The sequence below is a fragment of the Acinonyx jubatus genome, chromosome E3 (genome assembly GCF_027475565.1).
Source record: "Acinonyx jubatus isolate Ajub_Pintada_27869175 chromosome E3, VMU_Ajub_asm_v1.0, whole genome shotgun sequence".
Taxonomy (NCBI): domain Eukaryota; kingdom Metazoa; phylum Chordata; class Mammalia; order Carnivora; family Felidae; genus Acinonyx; species Acinonyx jubatus.
The window spans coordinates 28,630,490-28,646,708 of record NC_069398.1 but is presented as its reverse complement, the minus strand read 5'-3'; the positions used below and the strand labels follow the sequence as shown (position 1 = coordinate 28,646,708).

General features: G+C 51.4%; 2 protein-coding genes across 8 annotated transcripts; one reads left to right on the top strand and one right to left on the bottom strand.

The window, feature by feature from the left end:
- Positions 1-64: 64 nt before the first annotated feature.
- SRRT (serrate, RNA effector molecule) lies at positions 65-15,051 on the top strand. Of its 7 annotated transcripts, none has more exons than XM_027042052.2 (20): positions 65-1,078; positions 1,335-1,474; positions 7,077-7,205; positions 7,472-7,618; positions 7,877-8,065; positions 9,898-10,067; positions 10,198-10,382; positions 10,596-10,694; positions 11,199-11,316; positions 11,511-11,665; positions 11,974-12,035; positions 12,149-12,227; positions 12,499-12,687; positions 12,991-13,164; positions 13,273-13,426; positions 13,698-13,891; positions 14,062-14,218; positions 14,425-14,514; positions 14,634-14,760; positions 14,867-15,051. In XM_027042052.2, the coding sequence occupies exons 2-20, from the start codon at positions 1,353-1,355 to the stop codon at positions 14,940-14,942; spliced, it is 2,616 nt and encodes an 871-aa protein (XP_026897853.1). In that variant the 5' UTR covers positions 65-1,078; positions 1,335-1,352; the 3' UTR covers positions 14,943-15,051. The 7 variants fall into 7 exon arrangements, with proteins under 7 accessions (XP_026897853.1, XP_026897851.1, XP_026897852.1 ...); XM_027042050.2 differs by having other exon boundaries at positions 14,413-14,514; XM_027042051.2 differs by having other exon boundaries at positions 11,508-11,665.
- On the bottom strand, positions 12,721-16,167 carry UFSP1 (UFM1 specific peptidase 1 (inactive)). The gene is made up of 2 exons (XM_027042063.2): positions 14,848-16,167; positions 12,721-12,853 (listed from the first exon to the last, which is right to left on the bottom strand). Exon 1 carries the CDS (start codon positions 15,642-15,644, stop codon positions 15,216-15,218), a length of 429 nt encoding a protein of 142 aa, XP_026897864.1. The 5' UTR covers positions 15,645-16,167; the 3' UTR covers positions 12,721-12,853; positions 14,848-15,215.
- Between the last annotated feature and the right edge of the window lie 52 nt (positions 16,168-16,219).

The following is a 16,219-nucleotide window of genomic DNA, read 5'->3' as shown; positions in this document are numbered from 1 at the left end:
GATGACATGATTCCCAAATGGCAGTACCAAGGTCAGAGCCTGGGTCTTCTTGGTCCTAGTCCTGGTTTTTGGCAACTACGCCGTACACCCTCTCCCCGTGCTGGGAGCGTGCTGGGAGTGAGCTGCGGCATGCTCCAGGGAGGCAGCATCTCCTACTCCTAAGCCTCACACTCCACTCCCTGAACAAGGACTTGGGTGTTATCTCCCGGGTGGTGATGCATTTAATCTGGGGCAAGCTAGACTCCCCCTGTTGATCAAGACTTCAACCTATAGCCTATCCCAACCAAGCATTGGTTGGGAATAAGACAGATTTGCCGGTTTCGCTTACAAGACGGGGCGCCTCTGTTGAGATACAGCAGTCACAAGGCTTTGCATATGGTGCATACTGAGGCAGCAAAAAGCCTGGTTCTCTGCTGCAGCACAAAATGGTGGGAGATGCTTTAAAATGGTTGCTCCACCCCGCTAAACGCCTGCATTCCCCAACTCCCTGCCCTGCGCCAGGAGGAGAAAACCGCCCCGATGAGGTCAGGAGGCGCCCAAGCAGGGTGGCTGGGGGGACAACAACTGGACACGAACTGGTTCAGACCCCGGACACATCCGAGTGACAACGACCTTCGACCTCAACGGGAGGACGCGCTCCTTCACGCCCATAAGGCTCTACAACCCGGCCGAGGTTTCGCTTGGTCCACCTCGGCTCCCGTAATTTCTCTCCTCCGCGCGCAGTTCTCGTTCCAGAGAGCACGCGAGACTTCCGGTCCCCGCCCCTTCCCATCATCCCGCGGTGCTCCCAGCCTCTCGCTGTATGCTTTAAGTTCCAGTTCAGGCCGCGGGGGACTACTTTGTGGCTGGGGCCCCGTCCCGACGGTGACGCAGGCGCAGCGCGAGCGGCGCGCGCCGACCGCCCATCCCCGGCTGTCCCACTTTTCTTCTCGTCTCCTCGGCCTCCTCGCTGAGAGCCTCGCGTCTCCCTCTCACCGTCCGCGCCGCCCTCGTCGCGCGCCCGAGGCGAGAGGCGGGCCCAGGTCTCCCGGAAAACTAGCCCGCGGGAGCGCGAGGCTAACGGCCGCGAAGCTCCCAGGTGGGGGAGGGGCGGGGCCTGGAGAGTCGGGGCTGCGGCGGGCGGGAGGGAGGGCGTTCGGGCGGGCGTGGGCAGGGAGTTCCTGGGGGCGAGTGTCGGAGCCGTCCACCTGCGCGGGAAGAGGGCTTGGGATGGCGGGGACAGTGGAAGGCTGGCCTTTGCGGAGGGAGGCGGGCGTGCTGCCCCGGAGCAGCTCTGGGTCCTTTCCTGCCCTGGTCATTGTTCCGCACCCTGACCACCTCTGTCCCGGCTCCAGGCCCCCTCACACCGCACCATGGGGGACAGTGACGACGAGTACGACCGAAGGCGCAGGGACAAGTTTAGAAGAGAGCGCAGCGACTATGACCGTTCTCGCGAAAGAGATGAGAGACGTCGAGGAGACGATTGGAATGACCGGTAAGACTTGCTTTTCTTAGTTTTCTCACCCTATCTCATTCTTTTGCACTCCTCCCTCGTTGCATTGCCTTTATTCGTTATATAGGGCGAACCACATGAAGTCGCTTATGCTTGACCGTTTCCGGTCGGTCAACCTATTCGCTGTTTGCCAAAGAGCTAGCTAGCTACGGCTTGATTTTGAAACGTATATGAGGTCAAAGCAGTAGACCTAAGAGTTGGAGTATGAAGAAGTAATGTTTTTAAAATGCATGCATTTTCTTGTTTGTAAATTACTCCTCAAAGGTGTGGATTCAAAGATAGTGACGCTTTCTAATTGACTTGACTCGGAGAGGTTGTCAGATCAGACCTATTCCCTGGCAAAATATGGTTAAATATCTTGTAGTTGTCTTCCCTAAAATCAGAGTTCTTTGGACAGTGATGGTTAGGTTAGTTGGTTAGGTTTGACTTAGCTAGTCATTAGTTTTCTGGGATGTTCTGGAGTTAATTATCATTAAGGTGTTTCCACAGAGAGAGGTGATTTCATTTTTTTTAATTTTTATTTATTTATTTTTAATATATGAAATTTATTGTCAAATTGGTTTCCATACAACACCCAGTGCTCATCCCAAAAGGTGCCCTCCTCAATACCCATCACCCACCCTCCCCTCCCTCCCACCCCCCATCAACCCTCAGTTTGTTCTCAGTTTTTAACAGTCTCTTATGCTTTGGCTCTCTCCCACTCTAACCTCTTTTTTTTTTTTCTTCCCCTCCCCCATGGGTTTCTGTTAAGTTTCTCAGGATCCACATAAGAGTGAAACCATATGGTATCTGTCTTTCTCTGTATGGCTTATTTCACTTAGCATCACACTCTCCAGTTCCATCCACGTTGCTACAAAAGGCCATATTTCATTTTTTCTCATTGCCACGTAGTATTCCATTGTGTATATAAACCACAATTTCTTTATCCATTCATCAGTGGATGGACATTTAGGCTCTTTCCATAATTTGGCTATTGTTGAGAGTGCTGCTATAAACATTGGGGTACAGGTGCCCCTATGCATCAGTACTCCTGTATCCCTTGGGTAAATTCCTAGCAGTGCTATTGTTGGGTCATAGGGTAGGTCTATTTTTAATTTTCTGAGGAACCCCTCCACACTGTTTTCCAGAGTGGCTGCACCAGTTTGCATTCCCACCAACAGTGCAAGAGGGTTCCCGTTTCTCCACATCCTCTCCAGCATCTATAGTCTCCTGATTTGTTCATTTTGGCCACTCTGACTGGCGTGAGGTGATATCTGAGTATGGTTTTGATTTGTATTTCCCTGATCAGGAGCGACGTTGAACATCTTTTCATGTGCCTGTTGGCCATCCGGATGTCTTCTTTAGAGAAGTGTCTATTCATGTTTTCTGCCCATTTCTTCACTGGGTTATTTGTTTTTCAGGTGTGGAGTTTGGTGGGCTCTTGATAGATTTTGGATACTAGCCCTTTGTTCCAAATGTCATTTGCAAATATCTTTTCCCGTTCCATTGGTTGCCTTTTAGTTTTGTTGATTGTTTCCTTTGCATTGCAGAAGCTTTTTATCTTCATAAGGTCCCAGTAATTCACTTTTGCTTTTAATTCCCTTGCCTTTGGGGATGTGTCGAGTAAGAGATTGCTACGGCTGAGGTCAGAGAGGTCTTTTCCTGCTTTCTCCTCTCAGGTTTTGATGGTTTCCTGTCTCACATTCAGGTCCTTTATCCATTTTGAGTTTATTTTTGTGAATGGTGTGAGAAAGTGGTCTAGTTTCAACCTTCTGCATGTTGCTGTCCAGTTCTCCCAGCACCATTTGTTAAAGAGACTGTCTTTTTTCCATTGGATGTTCTTTCCTGCTTTGTCAAAGATGAGTTGGCCATACGTTTTTGGGTCTAGTTCTGGGGTTTCTATTCTATTCCATTGGTCTATGTGTCTGTTTTTGTGCCAGAGAGAGGTGATTTCAAACAAACTAATGAAGTTAAGGGCAACTGCGCAAAATTTTGTAAATACAAAGGACACCACGAATCTAATCAGCAGTATCAGTGTTGATGACGCTTGATTTGGAAACATTACCAGGAAAAAAGAAAAAACAAAAGCTTGAGGTGACTTACTGTAATAGTATTTAGTCATTCAGTGTCATTTTGAAAAAACAGTTCGGGAAATCATTCAATTTGTATCTCTTCACTGGGGGGACTGTGGCTCTTTGTTTTCCCTGGTTTCTCTAAGAAAGAAGAAAATCAAAATTGTTCTGAATTCTGAAGATAGGTAGGAAGTGTTTGTTGTAATTAAAGAGTTTATCGTCTGGAGCTTGGAGTGGGGGTCAAAATGGCCTTGGGTGTGCCCTGCAATTGAGTGTATATAAGAGATCATCCTAAAGATGGTTAAGTGTTGAAAGAACAGATCTTAGAACGGAGGGGAGAGTAGAGGTGGAGGTTATATGTCAGAGAGAGCTGCAGGAAAGTGGCCCTTAGCAAGACTTGGAAAGATGATCGAGAATTCCCCAGACACAGATTGAGTGAATAGTTTGGAGTTGGGGACATAACATTGTGTGCAGAAAAGAACCCATAGTCTAGTTTTTTTAGGGTAGTGGTTCTTAAAATGTGGTCCACAGACCCTCGAGATCTGTGGTGTTATAACTATATTTTTCATAGTAACTTGAAGGAGTATGGTCATTTTCTCTGTTGGTTCATAGTATTGGGGGGAAAACCATTGGTGTCTTAGTGCAAATAAAGGCAGTGGCACCAAACAGTTAAAAAAAAAAAACACAAACAAAACAGGTTCACTTAATGTCCTTGATGAAGCAGTAAAAATTTTAAATTCTGTTAAGTTGAATTCTTGTCTATGTGTCTCCGTAACACACACGATGAATGAGAAATCTGCATGAAGCATTTATGCAGCGTATAGGAGTACAGTGGTTATCTCAAAGAAGAGCTGAGTTTGGAGTTGAACTAACAGGTGTGTGGTTGCTTTGGTGAGATGTCATTTTTACCTGAATGAAAGATTATTGGACAGTGGTTATTCCTGTTTGGGTATTTGAGAGACATTTTTTTGAAAAAAGACTAAGGATCTATGTTACTTCAAGGAAAATTGTTAGCTTTGTTGCCAGTGAGGAAGTGGAACTTGGCAGTGAAAATTGAAATTTTAGAAAACTTTTATCTACCAGTGTGAGTTTGACAGCCTCCCGTTACTTTAAGACTTTTCTGATGAGCTAGGTGGTAATACTAACAAATATAATGTTTTGATATCATATAATGAAATGTGCCAAGATCCATTCACAGAGCAAGATAGAACAATGGATTTAAATGTAGCAGAGTAGAAAATGTTCCTTGTGGGACACCTGGGTGGCTCAGTAGTTAAATGTCCAAGTCTTTTTATTTTTTTTTTATTTTAACATTTGTTTTTGAGAGGGGGCGGGGGTAGAGAGTATGTGAGTGGAAGAGGGGCAGAGAGGGGGACAGAAGATCCAAAGTCAGCTCTGTGCCGACAGCAGAGAGCCTGATGTGGGGCTCGAGCTCACAAACCACTCAAGAGAGATCATGACCTTGAGCCTAAGTGGGCTGCTTAACCGACTGGCTGTCCAAGTGCCTTAAACGTCCAACTCTTGTTTTCGGCTCAGGTCATGATCTCACAGTTTGTGATATTGAGCCCCTCCTCTGCCTCTGTGCTGACAGCATGGAGCCTGCTTGGGATTCTCTTTTCCCTTTCTCTCCCTCCCCTGCTCTTGCATGCACCTGCTCTCTTTCTCTCTCAAAATAAGTAAATAAACATTTTTTAAAAAGGTGAGGGGGGGCTGCCTAGGTGGCTCATTCACTTGAGCGTCCAACTTTGGCTCAGGTCATGATCTCATGATTCGTGAGTTTGAGTCCTGCGTCGGGCTCTGTGGTGACAGTTCAGAGCCTGGAGCCTGCTTTGGATTCTGTGCCTCCCTCTTTCTCTGCCTCTCCCCTGCTCATGCTCTGTCTCTCTTTGTGTCAAAAGTAAATATAACCATTAAAAATAATAATAAATAAATAAAAGAAACTATCTCTTGTCAAGTTTTGGGTAGTATCAAAGAATATCCCTAGTTTCTTGAGAAGACTATTAAAAGGATTCCCTTTTCCATCTGCCTATCTGTGAGGCTGGATTTTCTTCATATTTTCAACCAAACAATGCATTACAGTAGATTGAATGTAGAAGCAAATGTGAGAATCCAGCTGTCTGTATTAAGCCAGGCCTTAAAAGATTTGTTAAATGTAAAAACAATGTCACTTTTCTCATTAAATGTTGTTTTGGAAAGTAGCTGTATTTTCATAAAAAGATGTAATTTATGTTGATATGTAACTTCACAATTAATAGGTGTTAATTTTTTGTTTTAGTTTCTTTATTAATGTTTTTGGTTTTTTCTGAGAGAGAGCGAGTGTGAGCGAGCAGAGGAGGGGCAGAGGGAGAGGGAGGCACAGAACCCGAAGCAGGCTCCAGGCTCTGAGCTGTTAGCATAGAGCCCGAAGTGGGGCTCGAACCCACGAACTATGAGATCATGACCTGAGCCAAAGTCGGACGCTCAACCGACTGAGCCACCCAGGTGTCCCTTTGTTTTAATTTTGAGTATAGTATTGATGCCATCCACATAAGCAAAAACTCTTCGATGTGCACAGTAGCGTTACTTATTTTTTAAATGTTTGTTTACTTTTGAGGGAGAGAGTGTGTGAGCGGGGAAGGGGCAAAGAGGAGACAGAGAATTCCAGTGAGGCTGTGCTGTCAGCGCAGAGCCTGATGCAGGGCTCAGACTCAGGAACCGTGAGATCATGACCTGAGCCAAAACCAAGAGTTGGATGCTTAACTGACTGAGCCACCCAGGTGCCCCTGCACAGTAATTTTAAAGAGCGTAAGGTGGGGATGGGGGACTCAAGACCAAAAGTTGGAAAACTGCTGGGTTAGAACAAAGGATTTTCTTTTTAAGGTTGGGATGGAGATGGCGGGTGACTAGTGGAGAGGCTGGAATGACAGACAGCAGGAGCCAAGGTTATGAAGAGTGTTGTATACTGGCATTTAGCAAGGAAGGGCGTGGCTTGATCACCTCTGTGTTTGAGACAGATCGCTTTGACAGTAGAGGAGTGGGAGGGACCAGAGGTAGATACACTGATGTTGTGGTTACAGGAGAGAGGACCAGGGTCAGGGCACAGGGACTAGGGAAGTTGGTGGGCAGGGCAAGGAAGAGGAAAGCCTTGATAGGCACTGAGGCAGAGGATTAAGAAACCAGTAACAAATGAGGGGTGAGGGTGACACTTGATAAGTCGGATACCTGGTGATGTGCTGATACACCCGAGAGTGGGAAACGGGACGAGGGAGGCAAGTTTGGGCTTGAAGTGGTAGAAATGACAGGCTCAGTTCTGACCTGAATTTGAGGTGGCAGTGGCCATAGTGGTGGGTGTTTGGTGCTGGTCTGGAGGAACAGTTGGACAGCCATCAGGGTGCGGGTGACGGCTGAAGCGATGGCAGTAGGCAAGTTTGTTTCTGTTTAGAGAATGGTTTTGTAATTGTAGGCTTTTAGTCTGGTGTCTCAGGATAGGAAGGGCATGTCTAGGAGTGTAAGCCGGCTGTGTCCTCTGACCGTTACTTGTTCTTAATCGCCAGAGAGTGGGACCGTGGCCGGGAGCGCCGCAGTCGGGGTGAATATCGGGACTATGACCGGAATCGGCGAGAGCGCTTCTCTCCTCCCCGCCATGAACTCAGCCCCCCACAAAAGCGCATGAGGCGAGACTGGTGAGGTGGCAACGGTTTCTCTGCCTTCTCTCCTTAGCCTCAGTTCCACCAGGCCTTGGCTGTCTGTTGGCACTTTGGCTGAGGACTGTGTCATTTCCTTTCCTATAGGAAGTTGGAGGACTTCCTATAAACCCCCGTTTTTTTGTCCCTTTAAACCCTTGGGTGAGAGCCCACATTCCATATGCCCCTTCCTCTGTCCCGTCTTCCTTCGTGCTCTGGAGACATGATACCCTTCTCTGTCTGACTTTTGTGTCCCCTACCCTCAGGGATGAGCACAGTTCTGACCCATACCACAGTGGCTATGAGATGCCCTATGCTGGGGGGGGTGGGGGCCCAACTTATGGCCCCCCTCAGCCCTGGGGCCACCCAGACGTCCACATCATGCAGCACCATGTTCTGCCTATCCAGGCCAGGTAAAGACCTGGGGTTCTGGGGTTCCTGGGAAAAGGGAGTTGTTAGGTTCGGGGGATGGATTGGGGTTGCCAGAGACCGCAGCTGGAGCCAGGAAGTGGGTTAGGTACAGAGGGGTGCCTGTGGGGGCGGGAAGCAGTTGGTGCCTATGGTGTGTGTCCGTGGTGGGCAAAGGAAGGGGGCAGCTGGCTACCTCGGCCCCCCCATCCCCCCCACCCTCTTCCCCCACAACCAAGACTTCCTGACCGGGCCCCCCCCAGGCTGGGCAGCATCGCAGAGATTGACTTGGGTGTGCCACCACCGGTGATGAAGACTTTCAAGGAGTTTCTCCTGTCATTGGATGACTCTGTGGACGAGACTGAGGCTGTAAAGCGTTACAATGACTATAAGCTGGATTTTCGAAGGCAGCAGATGCAAGATTTCTTTTTGGCTCATAAAGATGAGGAGTGGTGAGTGCCCCCGTTTTCCTCCTGTCTGTTCCCTAGCATGTGTCCCCTGGCCCCGCCAGTGGAGCCTGCAGCCCTGTCCTCTCCCATTTTCCCCGATCCAGAACTTCCTGGGGGCGGGGGATGGGAAGGACAACAGCATTGGCTGATGGGTTCTCCTCCTCACTTCACCGTCTGCCACGGCCTCCCGCCCCACCTCGCTTCCCCTCTGTCCTCAGTGAGTGGGACACCTCCAGGCAGCTGGCCAGAGCCACCTGTTCCCTTGGGGCAGCAGACAGACTGCTTCCCACTTGCTGGTATTGGGTCATTGTCATCCCTGATCGCCGGGACCCTGTGTGGCTGTGGTGTTCTCCCAAAAGCAACGAGTGAATCCAGACAAGAAAAAGCAAAGATCTCAGGGTCGTTTGACAGAAAAGAATTTTGAATTTTTTTTCCTTTTGTGGATGTTTTGATTTTAATCAACCATCTTTTCCCCCCTTCCTGCTCCTCCTCCTCCTCATCCTCTTTCTGCTCCTCCTCCTTGAAAAGAGCCAGAACTGGGAACTACACCCGCTCATCGACGGAGCTCGGAGCAAACCCACCTCCACCCCCACCATACCCAGCCCATACATGAGCCCCCTGGGCTGAGCCGCGCTGCCCCGGCCAGGCAGACAGGCAGGGCACTGCTGTGCACAATGCAGCGGTTTAGCTGAATGTGATTGCTCAGGCAGCTAGTCAGTCAGGGCCCCCACCGCGGAGCCCCGCGGGGGTGGGGCATCTGGGCCGGGACGCCCCAGCCAGGAGCCAGCCGGTGGCCCACCTGCCAGCATGGGCCCTGGGCGCGGCTAGTTAAATCTTGAGCTCTGTTTGACCAAGCGGCCAAGGTAAAGATCCTGGAGGTGACGCCTGCGGCTTTCCTTTCCTCTCACGCTCAACTTGTGGTTCTGTTTTGTCTGTCACTGTTTCCTCTTTCTTCTTTCTCTGTGTCCTGGTCTCATTCTCTCATGTACCTTTTGTTCTTTCTTTGTCCCTGTCCTTGCACCTCACCTAACATTTCTTTCCTCTGTTTTTTTCAGTTTCTCTGACCTTTAGTTGTTTTTCCCTTTGTTTTCGATTTCTGGGACTTTCTCACACTTTCCTTTTCTGTTTTTTCTCATACTCCTTTCTTCTGCGTCCCCCCCTATTATAAATGTTTCCTTTTCATGCTCCACCCTGATCCTCCGCCTGCCTCTCTCTCCCCCTGTGGGCAGTACCTGAGGTTACAAGGGCACTTCAGTTTCTCCCTTTGGTCTTTTCCTGTCCCTCCACCATCTCCTTTTCTTCCCAAGGGGGGAGAAAGCTTTTCTGCCTTTTTTGGCTTTTCCTGTCTGGTGCATTTCAGGTTTCCCTCTGTCTTCCACCTAGGGATGGAGGGAGTTGGTGGGAGCAGTCCTTTTAATTACTCTAGTTTGGGTTTTACAAGGAGAGGGAGGTTCTTTGGGGCCTACTATTTCCTTAGCCTTCCTCTTGGAAGCTTTGGGAAACTACACTTTTTCAAGTTAGTGTTTCCCAGAGACTCAGGGCGATCATTCTGCCTCTCTAACCCTGGCCTCTCCCTGTAGTCGTTGCTCTTCCCAAATCCAGAGCTCTTAGTTCCTGGCTCTCCCCCAAATCTTCTCCGAGCAGAACTTCTGGTTCTTTTTGGGGGTATTGGGTGGTTCTAGTGCACCCCTCTCCCCAGTCTTTCTGCTTTCATGGTTTTATGTGGGTGTGAGAGGATGGGGGCTAAGCCCTGACTTTCCTGGGCCCCTCCCCATGTCCTGGCCCTGGCATCCAGTGACTATTTTGTCTCTTCCCCTCCCCACTTCCTTTCCCAGGTTTCGGTCTAAGTACCACCCAGATGAGGTGGGGAAGCGTCGGCAGGAGGCCCGGGGGGCCCTGCAAAACAGACTGAGGGTATTCCTGTCCCTCATGGAGAGTGGCTGGTTTGATAATCTTCTCCTGGACATAGACAAAGCTGATGCCATCGTCAAGATGCTGGATGCAGGTGTGTAGATTGGGAGGGGAAGAGGGTGTCTGGTAACCAAGATCTTGGCTGGGAAATAGAAGTCCATTGACAAACCAGAGGCAGAAGGTCACAGCCCTGGGATTGTGACCTCTGCTCCCTTTGTTGGCAGCTGTGATTAAGATGGAAGGAGGGACGGAGAACGATCTGCGCATCCTGGAGCAGGAGGAGGAGGAGGAGCAGGCGGGAAAGCCTGGGGAGCCCAGCAAGAAAGAGGAAGGCCGGGCTGGACCAGGCCTGGGGGATGGAGAGCGCAAGGCCAATGATAAGGACGACAAGAAAGAAGACGGCAAACAGGTCTGCGGGCTGGGCTTGCTGGGTGCTGCCCGTGAGCACCTGGGGAGGAGAATAGAGCAGCTTCTGTGGCGGGGGTGGGGGGACCGGAAGATTGTATCCTGGTCCAGGGAGAGGTGGAGGCAGACTTCTGGGCTCAGCTGTAGGGGAGGGGCGGGGCTCTGATACAGATTGAAGGGAAGATTGACATGCCTGTGATTGTCTTTTTACCTGCAGGCTGAAAATGACATTTCTAATGATGACAAAACTAAGAAATCTGAGGGTGATGGGGACAAGGAAGAGAAGAAAGACGACTCTGAGAAAGATGCCAAAAAGGTAGGGTAGGGGCACCTGGTGACTCAGTCTGTTGAATGTCCAGTTTTGGCTCAGGCCATGATCCTGTGGTTTGTGGGTTCGAGCTCGCATCAGGCTCGCTGGTGTCAGCACAGCCTGCTTTGGATCCTCTGTTCCCCTCTCTCTGGCCCTCCCCGCTTGCACTTTCTCTCTCTCTCAAAAATAAATCTTAAGGGCGCCTTGGTGGCTGAGTCAGTTAAGCGTCCAACTTCGGTTCAGGTCATGATCTCACGGTTCACGAGTTCAAGCTCCACGTTGGGCTGTGTGCTGACAGCGGAGTCTGGAACCTGCTTCAGATTCTGTGTCTGTCTCTCACTGCCCCTCCCCTGCTCGTGCTCCGTTTCTAAAAAAATAAAACATTAAAAAAAATAAATTTTAAAAAGTCTTAAAAAAAACCCAAAAGTAGGGTGTTTCTTGCTCGGGGGTCAGTGTCAGGACTGGGGTCCTGGCTGTCTGACTCCCCTTGTCTTGCTGTGCCTCTCACAGAGTAGCAAGAAGCGGAATAGGAAGCACAGCGGTGACGACAGCTTTGACGAAGGCAGCGTGTCCGAGTCGGAGTCCGAGTCCGAGAGTGGCCAAGCTGAGGAAGAGAAGGAAGAGGCTGGTAGGTTTTATTTTGTTTCTGTTCCATTCTCTTCCTACTGAATAGGGGTAGGGGAGGTGACGGTGGGTGAAATTGATAAAGGAGGTGGGGGGCCTTTGGGGAGATGACGTAGCAGGAGTTTGACAGCTTCTCTATCTTCCCTTTCAACATTGACAATAAAAATTCACCAACTCCCACCGCTTCCTGCATAGAAGAAGCACTCAAGGAAAAGGAGAAGCCCAAAGAAGAAGAAAGGGAGAAGCCTAAGGACACTCCGGGGCTGGAATGTAAACCCCGTCCCCTCCATAAGACTTGCTCCCTGTTCATGCGCAACATCGCACCCAACATCTCGAGGGCAGAGATCATTTCTGTGAGTGGGGAGAGCGCTGCTGGGGGCAGGAATGGCATCCGGGCTCCATCTTTGGTGGTGGGAAGAAGATAATCTGGCTCTGCTTCTAGCATATCCCTATTTCTCTAATAGGGAAGCCCCCTTCTCCTGGGCCCGTGTCTTTTGTGGGCAGGCCCCGGTTGCATCATTGCTCTTAACGTCCTTTGTTGGTTTTTCCTTGCTTGAGTAAAGATTCAAAGACAATTCTAGGGTTCTGAGGACATGGGGATTAGAGGAAGAAGTGTAACGTTGACTCGCTCAGTGGGGTTTCTGTTGCTCTGCTTTTCCAGCTTTGTAAAAGATACCCCGGCTTCATGCGTGTGGCACTGTCAGAACCCCAGCCTGAGAGGAGGTGAGGAATGGAGAGAAGAGTGACCCTGGATACCCTGGAGATAAGGTGCAGGGGAAGGCTAATGGCCAGCATCTCCTCCACCAGCCAGGATTATGCTGACCCTTTCTTTGTAGGTTTTTCCGCCGCGGCTGGGTGACCTTTGACCGCAGTGTTAACATCAAAGAGATCTGTTGGAACCTGCAGAATATCCGAGTAAGTGCGGAATGGGCTCTCAGTTGCACACAACCTCGGATTCCTTTGTTCTTTGATTCACCTGTCGAGTCCCCTATTTCATCCACTCAGTCTGCTCACATTAAGAATATGCTGTTGTCTCTGGGCTGGGCTCTGGGGCTGTTACTGCGAGTAAGACCTCTCTGGTCCCTTTTCTCCGTGAGCTCAGTCTAATCACTGATCTAATTAGTAGGCCAGTCTTTGAGTTGCTGCTTTTTGGGGCAAGTGTTGGTAAGTTTTTTGTTCCCTCCAGCTCCGAGAATGTGAGCTGAGCCCTGGTGTGAACAGAGACCTGACCCGTCGAGTCCGCAACATCAATGGCATTACCCAGCACAAGCAGATCGTGCGCAACGACATCAAGTTGGCAGCCAAACTGATCCATACGCTGGATGACAGGACGCAGCTCTGGGCCTCTGAGCCTGGGACACCTCCTCTGCCAACAGTCAGTGACTCCCCGTGGAACTTTTTCAAAAGCAGTCATGTCATCTGCTTGGGCACCTCTGGTCTTGTCTCACTTGATCTGTAGTGTTGACCCCTTGTACTTGGGCTCTCTATCTGGGCAGCACCTCCAGCTTCCAGCAGGACAGGTTGGCATTAGTGATGATTTGCTAGGGATAGAATGAATAAAAAAAGACAAACAATGAAACAGTGGTAATAGGCCCAGTGAACCCTGGATTCCTTTCTGCTTCACGTGAAGAGGTTCCTGGGCTTCTCTGCCTCACCTGTTCTTTTTCCTCCCCACCAGAGTCTGCCCTCCCAGAACCCAATCTTGAAGAATATCACGGACTATCTGATTGAGGAAGTGAGCGCGGAGGAGGAGGAGCTGCTCGGGAGCAGTGGGGGGGCCCCCCCTGAGGAGCCCCCTAAGGAGGGGAACCCGGCAGAGATCAACGTGGAGCGGGATGAGAAACTGATCAAGGTGCCCGCAAGAGCAGAGTGTGGCAAGAGCAGGCGGGCAGGATCCTCCTGGTTTAGAGCATCGGAGGGGCAAGAGTGTGGTGAACTCACAGCTGCTCATTTCTCGTAGGTTTTGGACAAACTCCTCCTCTATTTGCGCATCGTGCATTCCCTGGATTATTATAACACGTGCGAGTACCCCAATGAGGATGAAATGCCCAACCGCTGTGGCATCATCCACGTTCGTGGGCCCATGCCACCCAACCGCATTAGTCATGGAGAAGGTGGGCTCCCAGCTTCCCCAGTCCTGATTCCCCTTTGGTTTCCCTTTCTCTTCAGCTGCCTCTGGCCTTAGATGTGTTTGGATAGCAGTGCCCTACCCCCCTCTCCTTTTATCCCCTCCTTTTTGATTGTTGATGCCAGCGTGGGGCTCAAACTCACAACCCTGAGATCAGCAGTCACGTGCTGTAGTCACTGAGCCAGCCAGGTGCCCCTTATCTCTTATTCCTTGCTTCTGGCTCCCCTCCCCAACCTGTCGTCTGTTCCAAATCGCAGTGCTAGAGTGGCAGAAGACATTCGAGGAGAAGCTGGCTCCACTGCTGAGTGTACGGGAATCTCTTTCAGAGGAAGAGGCTCAGAAGATGGGTCGCAAAGACCCCGAGCAGGAAGTGGAAAAGTTTGTCACCTCTAACACTCAGGAACTGGGCAAGGATAAGTGGCTATGCCCTCTCAGTGGCAAGAAATTCAAGGTCTGGGATGTTAGAGAGTTGTGCACTAGACCTGTGGGAGGAGGGGGTAGAGCCAGAAGCCTCCTCAGGCCTGGGGAGGAATGGGCTCCGTGGAATAGGTGGGGTGTGTGTGTGTGAGATCATCCTTCCACGTTGCTTGCCGTGTTCTGACCCTTTTCCTCTTTACTCAGGGCCCTGAGTTTGTACGCAAACATATCTTCAACAAGCATGCAGAGAAAATTGAGGAAGTGAAGAAGGAGGTGGCGTTTTTTAACAACTTTCTCACTGATGCCAAGCGCCCAGCTCTGCCTGAGATCAAGCCAGCCCAGCCACCTGGCCCTGCCCAGAGTAAGATACGATCCATGAGGGTCTTACCACATTCCCTCTCCCTTGACTATTCAAGGACTCTGGTTCTCATACCTTGTGGTCCTCTGAAAACTTGTATCCCACTCTCAGGCCATATTCCTAAAAGCCAGTTGTCATTCCCCATTGCCTCCCCCCCCCCCCCCCCCCCGCAGTAATTCATGTTCCTGTCCATGTTGTACTCCCCCCAGGCCTGACCCCGGGACTCCCCTACCCACACCAGACTCCACAGGGCCTGATGCCCTATGGTCAGCCCCGGCCCCCCATCTTGGGCTATGGAGGTAAGTATAGGAGGGACATGAAAAGGCTTGGTGGATTATGAGGGGCTGGGAGAAAGGGAACTTAACCAAGGTGTAGTTGAGGTCACAGGTTTTCGACTCAACACTGATCTCTCTCATAGCTGGTGCCGTCCGCCCTGCAGTCCCCACGGGAGGGCCTCCATACCCTCATGCCCCCTATGGTGCTGGTCGAGGGAACTATGATGCCTTTCGAGGCCAAGGAGGTTATCCTGGGAAGCCTCGAAACAGGTGAGAATGAGCTAAGATGTGATGTGCAAGCTTTCTTGCCCTCTTTAAGCTCTCTTTTAGGGATCTTCAACTCTCCTTCCATCTTACCTCTTTTTTTATCTCCCAGGATGGTCCGAGGAGACCCACGGGCTATTGTGGAGTACCGTGACCTGGATGCTCCAGATGATGTGGATTTCTTTTGAGCTTTTCCTCATTCCTGGTATTGTCTATACTTGTGACTGCCTCCTCCCATCCAGTTGAGAATTTTTTGTACGTTCAACCCTACTGCCAATAAAAGCACTTCCATAGTGACTGACTGTTTATTACATACCACCCCAAATTCCCCCCCCCCCCCCCCCAAGATGGGCTCGGGCCATCCATTTTATGGACTTCAAAGGCCCAGGGTAGCTTTTACGTTTAAGAAAAGGGGTAGGTGACTGTGGCGCCAGAGACCTCTCAGTTCTGGGACCTTAGCCTCAGTCCAGTGCGTGCTGCTGCTTTTGGGAGTTGCGGCTGGTCAAACACAGGTTGTAGAAGGAGTTGTGGTCAAAGGCTGTGCCCACCTCTCTCCATCCCACCCACCCAGCAGCCTGTAGTTCACTAGGGTTTTTCGCGGCACCCCAGAAGTGAGGGTCCAGTATCAGAACATAGGCTTCCGTGCCTGATCCCAGGCAAACCCCCAGCAAGGCCTTGGACTGGGCGTCCGCATCCCCCCCAACCATTACAGGCCCCCCGCCCCCTGCGAAGTGGGAGTAAAGCCTCTCCAGTTCCCCCTGAAGCCCTGCTCCACGGGGTATGTGACATAGGCGCCCCTGGGGCCCTCCGAAGTGGTCGAGACAGAGACTGGCTTCTACACAACCGATCCAGCTCTGGGAGCCCCGGAACCCGGGGGGCTTGTCGCCCATGTCCTCCAGGGCCGCCTGCACTTCGGCCAGCCCGGGCACGCCCGCGGGCCGGCCCTCTGGCCATGAGCACAGCGTCTGCAGGGTGCGGTAGCCGCAGCCCCAGCCCCGGTCGTCCAAGCCGTCGCAGCCGTAGTGATAGTAAAGGTAGTGGCCCGAGAGGAGAGCCAGGCGAGCGGGGCCGCGGCCGGGCGGGGCCAGGCCCAGGTGGACGTCCTTCAGCGGCTCCAGGGCGGTCGGCGGGCGCGGCGGTGGCCGAGACCAGGCTGATGTGTCCTGGCGGCGCGGAGGGAACTCCGGCTCCAACTCTCCCTCTCTACCCTGGGTGTTGGGCTAGTCGCAGGCAGGACCGGCGCGCGGGCTCTGCGGACGCTCTCGCCCGGTGTCCGGTGGCGGCAGCAGAGGCGCGACCCGCGTGGGCTGAGAAGACAGCGATCCCCGAGGCTCCCACAATGCACCGCCGCGCCGCCGTCGTGGTTACTGCGCGGGCGCGAGCCCCGCCTCCTAGGGCGGGGCGGGGCGGGGCGGGGCGGGGCGGTGGGAGCGGGCGCGCTCCGCCCCACTACAGAGATCCGCAA

Bases quoted from the DNA above. Each gene is read 5' to 3' on its own strand.
- SRRT (XM_027042046.2), top strand. From the start codon at position 1,353: ATGGGGGACAGTGACGACGAGTACGACCGAAGGCGCAGGGACAAGTTT. The intron at 7,206-7,471 runs GTGAGGTGGCAA...CCCTACCCTCAG, and splicing joins AAGCGCATGAGGCGAGACTG to GGATGAGCACAGTTCTGACC. The intron at 14,761-14,866 runs GTGAGAATGAGC...TTTATCTCCCAG, and splicing joins CCTGGGAAGCCTCGAAACAG to GATGGTCCGAGGAGACCCAC.
- UFSP1 (XM_027042063.2), bottom strand. From the start codon at position 15,644: ATGGGCGACAAGCCCCCCGGGTTCCGGGGCTCCCAGAGCTGGATCGGT.